Source organism: Pistacia vera, unplaced genomic scaffold (assembly GCF_008641045.1).
Source record: "Pistacia vera cultivar Batoury unplaced genomic scaffold, PisVer_v2 Contig205, whole genome shotgun sequence".
Lineage (NCBI taxonomy): Eukaryota > Viridiplantae > Streptophyta > Magnoliopsida > Sapindales > Anacardiaceae > Pistacia > Pistacia vera.
Window position 1 is genome coordinate 818,324 of NW_022196008.1, and position 14,801 is coordinate 833,124.

The 14,801-nt window shown below is 37.6% G+C and overlaps 1 protein-coding gene across 1 annotated transcript; it reads left to right on the plus strand.

The window, feature by feature from the left end:
• The first annotated feature begins 1,768 nt into the window (after positions 1-1,768).
• Positions 1,769-7,516, plus strand: LOC116128926. Its single transcript, XM_031414676.1, has 2 exons — positions 1,769-2,345; positions 7,419-7,516. Exons 1-2 carry the CDS (start codon positions 1,769-1,771, stop codon positions 7,514-7,516), a joined length of 675 nt encoding a protein of 224 aa, XP_031270536.1.
• Positions 7,517-14,801: the final 7,285 nt, after the last annotated feature.

Here is a 14,801-nt window from a genome sequence, read left to right on the forward strand (position 1 = left end):
CAGAGCTTAACAGCTCACAGCCACTCAGGAAGAAAAAGATAGTTATCAAAAGTATCTTAAGGATGTTGACACTGTCCAATTTATTATACTAGCATCGATGACACCTGAATTTCAAAAACAACATGAAAAGATGGATGTTGCTGCAATTATTATACAACTCAAGGAGCTTTTTCAAGAACAAGCTCGTCACGAGAGGTATGAGGTGTCAAAGCAACTATTTAGGAGTTGAATGGCAGAGGATGCCTCAGTTAGTCCTTACACGTACTCAAGATGAATGGATATAAACAAACTTGAGACTTTGGGCTTTGGTTTGGACGTTGAGTTGCAAGTTGATTTAATCTTGCAGTCCTTACTTGATTCATATTCATAGTTCATAATGAATTTCAATATGAACGGAATGATGAAGACCCTTGCTGAGCTCCAATTATGTTAGAGACAGTAGAGCATGACATAAAGAAGTCCAAACCAGTGTAATTAACAAAACAATATGTTGAATGAGCTAGATTTAGTTAATTTTGAGAAATGCATTTAGTTTTTTGTTGAGATTAATAAATGAGTTTGAAATTAGAAGATGAAATTCTTGGTTTTTCTTATGTGGGTTTTGATTTAATCTTGTTTATGTTGACGTATGAGTTAATTAGTTATTGTTTTGAGTTTGGTTTGATAAATTTTGGTTAGTTATTGAGTTAATTTTGAATGGGTTTAAAGAATTGATGAAACCCTAAGTTGTTGAGATTTGGGGATTTGGTTTAATTTTGATATATTGGTTAATTGCTTGATATTTAGAGCTAGATTTGATGAGTTTTCATGGGTTTATGAGTTGAATTTTATTGGGTTAGTAGAAATTGTTTGAAAAGCCTAAGTTATAAGCTTTGGGTCTTAAGTTTATAGTTGATGATTTTGATAAATTAAGTTTTAACTATTGTTTAAGTTGAAGAATTGGAAGGTTTTAAGGTTAGCCCCTATTAATTCTTTGAATTTTCTATTGGGATTTTTGGATTTGTAATTGCAAATTACAAATTATTTTCTTTTTTTAGTTATGGACAAGTTTGTGATCCAAAGAAAGTTTTCTAATGAGGAACCATCAATTGAACAAAACATAAGGCATCACGATAGTATTCACAATAAACCTATGGAATCTAGCTCAAGACAAACATATGTTGATTAACTTGAGTAGCCTTCTTGCAGATCTTAGATTAGGGATTAAAATTTTAGAATAACATCCTAATGATAGAGACAAAGTGAAAAGGGCCTACTTGCAAAAAGGACCTTGCCAACCACACAATCATAATCTTAAAAAGCGAAAAATTGGGAATTTAATGTGTCGTGTTAATCCTAATTGGTATAAAGAATATGCAAATTGGTTGAAGCACAGTGTAGAAAAAAAGATTGCTTTTTGTTTGTGTTGTTATCTTTCTAGACCTGAGATTGGAAAACAAGCAGGCGGTGACTCCTTTATTAGTGAGGGTTTTGGTGCTTGGAATAAAAAAGATAGATTGGATATTCATGTTAATGATACAAGTGCTTCTCACGATATATCTATGAAAGAGCAAATGATTGTTTTGTTACGTTGTGTTGACAATAGAGGACATGTAGTTGAGAGATTTCTTGGCATTATTCATGTTAATGATTCAAAGGCTTCTTCTCTTAAGTTATCAATTGATTCATTATTTTCCAAGCATGGATTAAGTATATCAAGGGTAAGAGAGCAAGGTTATGATAAAGCTAGTAACATGAGAGTGAGTTCAGTGGGTTAAAAAGTTTAATCATGAGGGAGAATGAATCAACATATTATATTCATTGTTTTGCTCATCAACTTCAAATTACTCTTGTTGCTATTGCAAAAAATGATGTTCAAGTAGGAAATATTTTTAACATGTCAGTCGATCTAGTAAATGTTGTTAGAGCTTTTCGTAAGTGGCAGGATATCCTTCGAGAATGTCAAGTTGCTCATGTTTCTGAAGCATTAGCAAATGGTAAACTTACAAGTGGACATGGACTGAATCAAGAAGCTATGCTTAAAAGAGTAGGAGATACACATTGGGGTTTACATTATGGTACGCTTGCATCTTTGATTGTTATGTTTCCATCCGTGGTAGATGTTCTTGATTATGTTGTTGAGGATGGTTCAGATCCTAAACAAAGAGCTCAAGCTTCGACTTTGTTAAAGTTTATACAGTCTTTTGATTTCATATTTAGCTTACATTTGATGAAGACCATGTTAGGCATTACAAATGAATTATCAAATGCCTTACAAAGAAAAGATCAAGATATTGCTAATGCAATGAAATTAGTGAAGTTATCAAAACAAAGACTACAAATGTTAAGAGATGATGGATGGGATGGTTTGTTAACTAAAGTTTCTTCATTTTGTAAAGAAAATAGTATTTTTGACTCAGATATGAATGACAATTTTCAAATGAAAGGGCTATCGCAACACAAAGTTCATCAAGTTACAAATTTACATCATTATAAGGTGGCATGTTTTTATGCTACCATTAGTTTACAACTCCAAGAGCTTAATAGTTGTTTTAATAAGTTGAATATATAGTTGCTTCTTTGTGTGGCATTTTTAAGTCCAAATGATTCATTTTCTACTTTTGACATAGAGAAGTTGATCTGTGTAATGCCCCACTTGAGGTACGTAGCTAATGTTTATTGTTTTGCTCTTATTTGAGTTGGTAAACTGTTCATATTGTTTGGTTGGCCCTTAGTTGAATGGATGTATTAGTTTGGTTGAGTGGTTGCCCTGAAATTGTAAAGACTTGACGAAATCTTGGTGTTACAGACTTCGCCGGGGTGAAGAATAATCTTCGCCGCGGCGACGAGGTTCTGTAACCAAAGAGGTAGGTTCTGTAATTTTTCATCGGGGTGAAGAAAGAGTCTTCGCCGTTACAGACTTCGCCGGGGTGAAGAATAATCTTCGCCGCGGCGACGAGGTTCTACAATCAAAGAGGTAGGTTCTGTAATTTTTCGCCACGGCAAAGAGCCGAATAAAATGTGTATTGAGGTTTTCAGAGAATTCTTCCATAGGGGCAAAATGACCTTTCTACCCTTAGTTAGTAGGAAAAGTGGGGAGTAAAAGGTAAGAGAATTTTATGGAGAACATGTTAGAGTGGGGGTGTGATTGTAATGATTGAAAGGACAAAGATGGCATTTTGAAGAAAGAGCAAGGGCAATATGGGAATGAATGAATATATTTTGAGCTAAAAAAGGTTGAAGCTTAGTAAACCCTTCATTCATTCTTCTTCCACCGCCATACTCTTTCACCATTTCCTCTCAATTCTTCTTTCCATCTTTCAAGGATCTTTGAGGGTTTTTAGTTGGATCTTGGTAGAAAATCAATCTAAGGCATCCTAAGGTAAGGATTCTTGCTTAGATGTGAAGTTTTTGCATATATTTGTACATTGAAGGCCTATGGTTTGATTGTGTAAAGTTGTAGAGAAGGGACAAGCATTTAAAGGAAAGGAAAGTACTAGTGTGATCCCTCCATTACAAGGTAAGTAAATCCAACCCAAGTTGAAATTTGAGAAATCTTTTGAGTAGAGATTTAGTAGAGATTTATATATGTATGTGTATGTTATGCTATTGAGAAATTGGGTTGAGATGAATATTTATTTTATGGTTGTTGATTACACTTCATTGATGAGAAGTGTTATTATGTGATGAATATGTAACAATGAGAGGATGTACTTGAGATGAAATTGGAGGAGATTGATAAATCTATTTGGAAGTGTTATTTTATGACAGGGATTATAATTTTGTGAGGGAGTTTTCTCCCATTTTGGATGGTTCAAGAAAGGAATAGAACCATAGATATAATAGAGTTTATGTATGCACATTAGTTGTTTGATGAAATGCCTAAGAGAATCATGAGTAGTAACCTTAATTCTTGCAACATTGCATATTGGCATTTCATGAGTACATTAGTGGAGAAGATTAATTGTGTATTGAGAAGTGTCTTGAGAAAGAGTAGAGAACTATGTGTATAAACTACTCTAAGAGTAGAGAGAATGAGAAAATATGAAAAAACGGGTTGGTGCTTTGTGATCTCCACCCGATAGTGATGAGAAATGGGTTGGTGTTTTGTGATCTCCACCCGATAAGTATGAAAACGGGTTGGTGCTTTGTGATCTCCACCCGAACGTCACGAAGAGTGGGTTGGTGCTGTGTGAACTCCACCCGGCCGTGCCTCCGGTAAGATAAGGCCGTGACATATAGCAGAAGTTAAGAAGAGAGCTGTGTGACAGAGAAAATAAATGAGATGAGAAAAATTATAAGGAAAGAATTAAAAGACAGAAGTCACGGTGACAGTCTTAGAGGATTTACTTACTGAGCATTATTTTGTGCTCACCCCGTTGTTTTCTTTTTGAATGCAGGATCTAGGTGAGAATGCGGTTGGACGGGCGTCGGCAAGCGAGGAGCAATAGCTACACTATCCGCTGTTTTAATGGCATTTTGTAACTGACGTTCTATTTTGTATAAAGAATGTTTATATGTAATAAAAGAAAATTTTGGGCCCTACTCTTTTTACCATCTTATATGTATTTTCATTATGTATATTTTATGAGTACTTGATTAGAAAGCAGCCATTACATTTTAGCTAGCCTGATGGTACTCATCATGCTTCCCAATTGACTATAGCCCTTTGGTCTTGGGTTCGAGTGGTGGGGAAGGCGAAAGAAATCCCTTAAGGGGTCCGTCTTTCTCAGTTTTCTCCATGTGACTTTTCATCAATGGAGCTTGTGTTACTAGACAATCAGTTGTATATTTATATTCTTGATATGCGCTCTAATAATGATTTTTTGACATTATATGGAATTGGTGCTCTTGCTAAAAGGTTGGTTCAAACAAAGAAGAACATGGTGTATCACTTGGTTTATTTACTTGTGAAATTAGCATTGATATTATCTGTTGCAACTGCAAGCGTTGAAAAAACATTTTCTGCGATGAAGATTGTGAAAACTCAACTATGGAATCGAATGTGAGATCAATTTTTAAATGATTGTCTTATTACATATATTAAGAGAGAGATATTTGACGGCATTGTCAATGAAGCAACTATGCAATGTTTTCTGGATATGAAAAATCATCAAGGATAACTATAAAATTGATTATTTGGTATGTATAACTTTTAAAATTAAATTTTCAGATTAATTTTTTTATGCTTATTACTTCAAAATATATTTTATTGTAAATTTATCAACTTAGATCTTTTGAACCCATTAACTAGAAATCCTGGCTACGTCCCTGGTCATACCTAAGCGACTTTTGGCCATTGAGAGGTGTCATATCTCGGATGCGCAAAATGCCTTTGGCCACACTCCACTGTGTAGCTAACCTCAAGGTTTACCTTTTTAAGTGTCATGTGCGACTCTTATGAGAACTTAACTTACTGGTATTTTTTGCGAGATCATGGTTTTGCATCAGGCTTTTAGTCACACTCCGCTTCTTGGCCAACTCTACCCCTCATGCTATCAACTTGAGCGTTTGTCCCACTTCAAGGGAACTCGTTGTCGTTGTGCGATCAATAGAGTCATGGCGTTTTTCTAATGTGCGGCCATCTTCTTCGCCATCCTCTGCTTTGATGTTGATGCTATCCCAGTAAAAGAGTTGGGGCTCTTATCAATCTTATATGACCAAGATTGCTCTGGCTCACGTCACAGGGTTTGTAATGTTAATTTTCCTTGATCAGTCTATAGTGCTTGCTCTCTCAAATCAAGTCTCTGGTGTGCTCAAAGGCTATACTCTCGAAGCACAATAAAGTAAACATTTTACTGATACTATGCTCAAGAACGAGGAAACATTTATTCATCAAAATCCCGGCCTAAATATTTTGCGGCCAATAGTGACAAACTCTACCAACCATATTTTAAAAAGATCACTAGTAATCTTTTCTCAGCATCTCAACGTTCCAGGGTCGTTTCACTACCTCACCGTTGACGTGGCCTAGCCTGTACGTCCCCGCTCAAATTACCCTTTTGACAGGGTAAGGGTTTGTCTTCCCAGTTATGACCTAATATGCTTTCTGGGAAATCCTGAATGTTTAGGGTGATTTTGTGCAAAACCGAATCTCCTTCAAAGAATTTTCTTGGCTTGACTCTAGCGCCATAGTAGCGAGTAATCTTCTCTTGGTGTGCTATGACTCTGAGAGCTGATTGTGCCTGTCGTTCTTCTAGTAGGTCTATCTCTTAAGAAAGCAGATTTATATTTTCATCCTCACTAAAGTGCTAAGTTCTCAGGTAGGGCAAACCTATTTCGACGGGAATGACAACTTCTGCTCCAAAGGCCAGATCAAAAGGAGTTTCTTTGGTAGTAGTGCTATAAGTGGTTTTATAGGCCTACAAGGCTTGTTGTGGCTCGTCGACCTATGCACATTCAGGGTGTGGTTTATGGCTTTGTTGGTCGCCTGTACTTGCTGGTGTGCTTTAGGATGCGATGGGGAAGATAATTTATGGTCAATTCTAAGTTCTTGGGTAACTGTTTGAATGTGGATATTTTAACTGGTAAGAAATGAGTTTGCTTTATGTTGGAATTGTTTGAATGTGGATATTTTAACTGGTATGAAATGAGTTTGCTTTATGTTGGAATTGTTTGAGTTCTTTTGCTATGAATTTTGATACTGTGGAAAAATACATTTTATTTCATAGATATGAATTATGATATGTTTTTTTTGGTTGCAATCTTGTTTGTAGAAAAGAAACTAGTTGAACATGGTGCAAAACCCTGAAACCTGCTGGTTTGTTCCACTGCTTGTTTACTCTCTCTCCTTTCCTCTTTTCTCTCCTCCAAAATTCTTGTTTTCTCCCTGAGTTGGCTTGCTCTTCTACTGGACAAAAAATGCAGCTTCACTACTATCCTCTTGCCTCAATTTCTTCTTTGCTCTTGGGCTTGAAGAGCATGGACAAGTTCGTTAAGGTGATTTGAGACAAGTCTTTAGAATCCTCCAAAAAATCTTTGATTCAAACCTCTCGGTAGGCTTACTAACACATTTTCAACAATTCTTTTATCACTTATCTCTTCCCCTAACACCATCTTGTTAACCACATTCATAATCTATCTACATACTCTTTAACCACTTCAGTTTCTTGCATTTTTAATGTCTCAAACTCTCTCCTTAGGTTAAGACTTGCATGTTTCTGGTTTGTTGCTTCCTCAAATTCTTCCTTAAGCTGGTCCCACTTGCTTTGCTGTCTCACAAGCCATTCTCCTTATGAAAACTTGACGGTGACTGCAGCATGTAAATGGGACAGGGCCTTGAGCTTTTGCGTCTCCTCTTCATGAGTCTTATCTGGTTCAGGGTTGGGTTTGGTCCCAACTATGGTGGTTGTTTCTCTTCTTCACATACTGCCATGACTCTGACCTCTCAAGTAAGCCTTCATCTCACAGCCCACATATGGTACTGTTCCCCATTGAAGGTTGGGCAAGAGTGAGGCTGAACTTGTGCCATGAGTCGTCTTCGGGTGAGATAAGGACTGATAGAGTGGTGCAAGATGGAGTTTTGCAGGCCCCTTAAGATCAAGATGGAGCTCTGATACCACGTTTGGTTATATGAGTATGAATGTGGTCTTACGGGAGAGAAAAGGATGATAAACAAGTAAAGGAAAAAAGCTGAATATTGCATTACATTCAACTGAAAAATTACAGCAGACATATATACATGACAGACACTATTGCACCTAACCTAAAACATATTTTAGTCCAAAGTGGCATCCTAACCACACAAACTTAGCAACTCTGATTATATCACATTAATTGATACAAAGTTGACAACCTAAATACTTGCTGAATTCACCAAAATACATCACTTCAGCATGCCTACAGAACTGACCGGGAACTGCTCCAACCAACTTCTAAGCTTCAAACAATTCTTTTACTGCCAGAACACAGCTCCAGATTAGTCCAAATAATGCTTCAAGCAAAATATCCAACTTTGAACAATCTTTTCTCAGCATTTCAACGTCTTTGCATAGCCTTTGATTTTGCACCAAAGGTGTGGCAACTGACTTGCATTCATCCATTCCAAATTTCTTAAGCATCTCATTTGCATATCTCCTTTGACAAATGAAAATGCCATCTTGAGATTGATGAATTTCCATTCCAAGGAAGTAAGTCATCACTCCCAAATCAGTCATCTCAAACTCTTTGTGCATTGCTTTCTTGAACTCTTCAACCTGAATTCCATTGTTTCCAGTCACCAACAAATCATCCACATACAAGGAAACCATAATCACATCTTCATTGGCCTTTTTTCCGTACAAAGTATGCTCATTGGGGCTTCTTGCATAACCTAGGCTGATTAGGTAGTCATTGATTCTGCTGTACCAAGCTCTTGGAGCTTGTTTTAGGCCATACAAGGCCTTTCTCAGTAAGTACACCTGGTCTTCTTTCCCCTTCAGTTCATATCCATTAGGTTGTTCAGCAAAGATCTTCTCATCCAACCAACCATTCAAGAAAGCTGACTTAACATCCATTTGATACACTTTCCATTTAAATTGGGCTGCCAAAGCTAGAACTAACCTGATTGTATCATGTCTTGCAACCGGGGCAAATGTATCTTGGAAATCCACACCATGTTGTTGTGCAAACCATTTCACAACTAACCTGGCTTTGTGCTTAAAAACTGAACCATCAGGATTCAGTTTTTTCTTGAAGATCCACTTTACCTGGATCACTTTCCTCCTGGTAGGCCTGTCCACAAGTTCCCATGTTCCATTCTTTTCTATCATGGACAACTCCTCCTGCATAGCAAGTCTCCATTCCTTTGACTTAGTTGCCTCATGATAAGATGTTGGTTCAAGCAATGCAATATTGCATCTCCCATAAATCTCAGCAAGAAGTTTGGTTCCCCTGACTGAAATTTCTTCTTCTGTTTCAGAATCTGCCCCTTCAGTTTGGTTAGCAGTTTGTTCTCTTTGCTGTGGCTTTGGATCTACTTGAATTTTCTTCTCTTCCCAATTCCACACTGACCTCTCATCAACCTTTACATCCCTTGAAACAACTACTTTTCTTGACTGTGGAATGAAGATCCGGTAAGCCTTGGATTGGAGGCTGTAACCTACCAGAATTCCAACCCTTGCTTTGTCATCTAGCTTTGACCTTTTGATGGCTGGTATGAGTACATAGCATATACTCCTAAATACTCTTAGATGATCCACTTGAGGCTTAACTCCATACCATGCTTCAAATGGAGTTTGATCCTTTAAAGGCTTTGGTTGGAAGCCTATTCAGCAAATACACACTTGTATTGACATATTCAGCCCATACTTCCTTTGGCAGCTCCTTCTCAGTTAGCAAACACCTGGACATCTCCATTACTGTCCTATTCTTTCTCTCACTCACTCCATTTTGTTAGGGAATGTAGGGACAACTAAACTGATGCCATATTCCAGCTTCCCTGCAAGTTGATTCAAACTCAATTGAGGTGTATTCACCTCCATTGTCACTTCTCATAGCCTTGATCTTTACTCCAACTTGGTTTTCAACTTCAGCTTTGAACCTCTTAAACACAGCAGCCACTTCTCCTTTTTGTTTTAGGAAGTACACCCAAATCATTCTTGAATGATCATCAATGAACAAGATGAAGAATCTGGATCCATTCAAGGATGTCGTCTGCATTGGTCCACACACATCAGTGTGCACCAATTGGAGCTTTGCAGTAGCTCTCCAGGCCTAATTTGTAGGAAAGGCTGGTCTGCTAAGCTTCCCTATTTGGCATACTCTACAAAGACTCTCTTTCTCTTCTATTTCGGGTAAGGTGTGTACCATCCCTTTAAGCTTCATTAGCTTAAGTCCAACATAATGGTAATGGCCATATCTTTTATGCCATAGATTTGTATCATCTGAGGTTACTGTCATAGCATGAAACTCTAGTTTTTTAAGTTCAACCGGGAAGCGTTTCCCAACCATTTTCACATGCATCATCTCCTTTCCCTCATCATCTAATATAGTATAGGTTTTATTTTCAAAATGCAGAATGTAATTTCTTTCAAGCATTTGTCCTACACTAAGCAGATTTTGGTTGATTTCAGGAACAAATAACACATTGTAAATGACCTTTGTACCTGTCATGGTTTGCACAGCCACATCTCCTCTGCCTTTAACTTTCACAAGTTCACCATTTCCCACCTTTACACTTGACTGGCATGCTTGATCCAACTGCACAAAATTCTTTAGATTAGGCGTCATGTGGTTTGTACATCCACTATCAATCAGCTAAGTTCCAGCATTGAACTGAACAGCATAGCAGGATGCCACAAAAAGCTGCTCAGATTCAGAATTCTGCTGCAAATCTTCAGCAGTCTGTGCTTGCTATGTAGGTTGCTGTTGTTTGTTTTTGCAGACCTTTTCAATGTGGCCTAGCTGCTTGCATGCCCTGCATTGAACATTTGGTTTGAACCAGCACTTGTACTCAGCATGGTTCTTCTTTTTACAGTGGGAACATGGTGCAAAAACCCTGAAACCTGCTGGTTTGTTCCACTGCTTGTTTACTCTCTCCTTTCCTCTTTTCTCTCCTCCAAAATTCTTGTTTTCTCCCTGAGTTGGCTTGCTCTTCTACTGGACAAAAAATGCAGCTTCACTACTATCCTCTTGCCTCAATTTTCTTCTTTGCTCTTGGGCTTGAAGAGCATGGACAAGTTCGGTTAAGGTGATTTGAGACAAGTCTTTAGAATCCTCCAAAGAAGAAATCTTTGATTCAAACCTCTCGGGTAGGCTTACTAACACATTTTCAACAATTCTTTTATCACTTATCTCTTCCCCTAACAGCCTTATCTTGTTAACCACATTCATTAATCTATCTACATACTCTTTAACCACTTCAGTTTCTTGCATTTTTAATGTCTCAAACTCTCTCCTTAGGTTCAAGACTTGCATGTTTCTGGTTTGGGTGCTTCCTCCAAATTCTTCCTTAAGCTTGTCCCAAGCTTGCTTTGCTGTCTCACAAGCCATTATCCTTTTGAAAACTTGATCGGTGACTGCAGCATGTAAATGGGACAGGGCTCTTGGAGCTTTTGCAGTCTCCTCTTCATGGAGTCTTATCTGGTTCAGGGTTGGGTTTGGTCCCAACTATGGTGGTTGTTTCTCTTCTTCAACATACTGCCATAGACTCTGACCTCTCAAGTAAGCCTTCATCTTCACAGCCCACATATGGTACTGTTCCCCATTGAAGGTTGGAGGCAAGAGTGAGGCTGAACTTGTTGCCATGAAGTCTGTCTTCGGTGAGGTAAGGACTGATAGAGAGTGTGCAAAGATGGAGGTTTTGCAGGCCCCTTAAGATCAAGATGGAGCTCTGATACCACTTGTTGGTTATATGAGTATGAATGTGGTCTTACGGGAGAGAAAAGGATGATAAACAAGTAAAGGAAAAAAGTTGTAATATTGCATTACATTCAACTGAAAAATTACAGCAGACATATATACATGACAGACACTATTGCACCTAACCATAAAACATATTTTAGTCCAAAGTGGCATCCTAACCACACAAACTTAGCAACTCTGATTATATCACATTAATTTGATACAAAGTTGACAACCTAAATACATGTTGAATTCACCAAAATACATCACTTTAGCATGCCTACAGAACTGCTACGGGAACTGCTCCAGACCAACTTCTAAGCTTCAAACAATTCTTTTACTGCCAGAACACAGCTCCAGATTAGTCCAAAATAATGCTTCAAGCAAAATATCACAACTTTGAACAATCTTTTCTCAGCATTTCAACGTTCAAAGAATTTTCTTGGCTTGACTCTAGCGCCATAGTAGCGAGTAATCTTCTCTTGGTGTGCCATGACTCTGAGGGCTGATTGTGCCTGTCGTTCTTCTAGTAGGTCTATCTCTTAAGAAAGCAGATAGATATTTTCATCCTCACTAAAGTGCTGAGTTCTCAGGTAGGGCAAACCCATTTGGACGGGAATGACAACTTCTGCTCCAAAGGCCAGAGCAAAAGGAGTTTCTTTGGTAGTAGTGCTATAAGAGGTTTTATAGGCCTGCAAGACTTGTTGTAGCTCGTCGACCTATGCACATTCAGGGTGTGCTTTATGGCTTTGTTGGTCGCCTCTACTTGCTGGTTTGCTTTAGGATGCGATGGGATATATAACTTATGGTCAATTCTAAGTTAAAGTTCTAAGTTCTTGGGTAACTGTTTGAATGTGGATATTTTAACTGGTATGAAATGAGTTTGCTTTATGTTGGAATTGTTTGAGTTCTTTTGCTATTTAGTTTACTTTTTGATACTGTGTAAAAATACATTTTATTTCGTAGATATGAATTATGATATGTTTTTTTTTGGTTGCAATCTTGTTTGTAGAGAAGAAACTAGTTAAAGAAGTTGTCTTTTGTGAAGGCTCAGTTTTAGTTGAGTTACCACATTATCCTTTAAACAATAGAAAATTGAGTATTGATGGCAGTGGGTCCACTGGGGTGGTTCATGGTTGGCAGTGGAGCGGCTGGGGGATGGGGAGGCCTCCTTCATTCTCCAACACACTTTCAGGATTTTGGTCCGTATTACCCCAAATTATTTAAGCGAAGATCGCCACAGAAGTGCGTTCCCCAAATCCACTCTATTCCCCGATTTAATTATATATAAACTATATAAATAATCACACTAAACATAAATGACATTATAATTAAGGAAACCATTACTATATAGTATTAATGTTCTAAATAAAAATAACCATAAAGTATTGTAGCAATATTAAAAGTAAGAAGCTTAAACAAGTCATAACCAAAACAATTAAGAATAAAAACTAAATTGTAAAATAATTTCTAATGTGTTGTACCATCATTTATTTCGTGGCGTCTTCCTGATTTCTTTTCATGAGAAATCATTAAGACTTCATTCTTTTAAAATGTGAAATAAAAAAATATGCATTAATTATAAAAATTATATTTCTATAATAAAAATATTTTATATTTAATTTTATAACGGGAAATAAAGTGTGTTTTGGGGTGGGGAGTGCTAAATCCATCCCCTTTCCATTTCAACATGGGGAATTAATTTGCTCCTCATATCCACCTCATTCCCTAAATTAACCCCCCCACGACTACCCAAACCGGTGAGGCATTTTCTCATCTCTAAAATTTAGTTAATTAGCATTATTTTCTTGGAGGCATCGCTAAGTACAAAGCTAGTACCTTGAATAATTGATATAGCAATTTGCCTCTGTTATTTATATTGGTATCTTTTCCCTATCTAATTAACACTTGGTCAATTAATTTAAACAATAAAACTTTAACTGAATATCTATAACATGATAAATTTTTATTTCAGACACCTAAATTGAAACATTGTTATTTAGTGATATTTTAGGAGAGAAATTACAATCTAAAGGTTCCTAGAGCTTTAGGACTTCGAATCTTGCTGAGTCTTGGGGTTAATTCGTGAGATTAGATCACAAACATGAGTCAGGGAGAGAAATCTTGGTTATTGCATAGGGGCTGTACCAGCACTATTCACTTTCGTCTTATCTGTTAAGTTTAAGGGTATATCGGCTGGAAAGCAGTAACCGCCTTAAAAACTGCCTGGTAGTACTTGACGACCTCTGGTATAACAACACCACTTACACCTTAGACTATCTTGCCCTGCCGTTACAGCACTGCCCGTATGGAGATCTCCCAATACGATGGGAAGATCGATTTCAGGAGCTGGAAGAAGAAAATGAAAGCTCTGCTTTCACACAATAAAGTCGGTCTTGCACTGGAGAAGGATCCAAAGAAATGGCCTGAGGAGAAATTGAAGGAGAAGGAGAAGATTGACGAAGCAGCCTACAATCTGATCATGATGAACCTCTCAGACAGCGTACTGAGGAAGGTTGATGGAATCGAAACTCCTCTGGGGTTATGGGGTAAACTCGAAACTTTGTATGCTTTGCAATCTGCACCAAATTTAGCATTTCTTAAGGGTGCTCTTTTTTCATATAAAATGGACAGTAACAAGACAATAGAGGAGAACCTAGATGAATTCCTCAAAATGACCTTAATTTTAAAGGGCACAGATCATGAATTAGGAGAAACTAGTCTAGCCATGATACTACTAAACTCCATTACTGAGGATTATCTTGTAGTTAAGAATGCACTTCAGTACTCTGGTACTGTTCCTAGTGTTGAATTGATTGTGGCTGGTCTTAAGGCTAGAGAACTTGAGTTAAAGGTCCAAAAACGAAATGGGAGTAACCTGTTAGTTAGGGGAAAACCAGACATCTTTCAATCTGGTAAAGGAAGTCAACCTAGCCAGGGGTCCAAAAACAAGAAACGGGGTAAATGGAACAATAAGCATAAGGCAGAGTCTAGAAAATGCTTCTTCTGTAACAAAACTGGTCATCTGAAGAAGAATTGCTTTGAATGGCTTAAGAAACAAAAACAGCGAAACACAGAGAGTAACCTAGCCTCATCCAAACACTTAGTTGAAGAAACAGAGGTGCTTACTATCTCTGTTTCTAACAATACAAAAGAGTGGGTGTTAGACTCTGGGTGCTCATTCCATATGAGCCCCAATAGGGACTGGTTTCAAGACTTTGAGGAATATGATAGGGAAATTATTTTCGTGGGGAATAACAATGCTTGTAGGGTTAAAGGTAAAGGTAGCATAACCCTTAGACTCTGTAGTGGGAAACTAATAAAACTCACCCATGTCAGGTACATTCCAGAACTCAAAAGGAACCTCATATCCTTAGGAACCTTAGATGAGGAAGGGTGTTGTTACAAAGCCGAAAATGGGTGGCTGAATGTGTATAGAAACCAGAATCTTATCCTGAAAGGAGAAAAAAGGAATGGGTTATACATCCTATGTGGAGAAT

Excerpts from the sequence above, each read along its gene's own strand:
- LOC116128926 (XM_031414676.1), top strand. The coding sequence starts at position 1,769 with ATGAGGGAGAATGAATCAACATATTATATTCATTGTTTTGCTCATCAA. Across the intron at positions 2,346-7,418 it reads AAGAGATGATGGATGGGATG|GTTGGGCAAGAGTGAGGCTG; the intron begins GTTTGTTAACTA and ends TCCCCATTGAAG.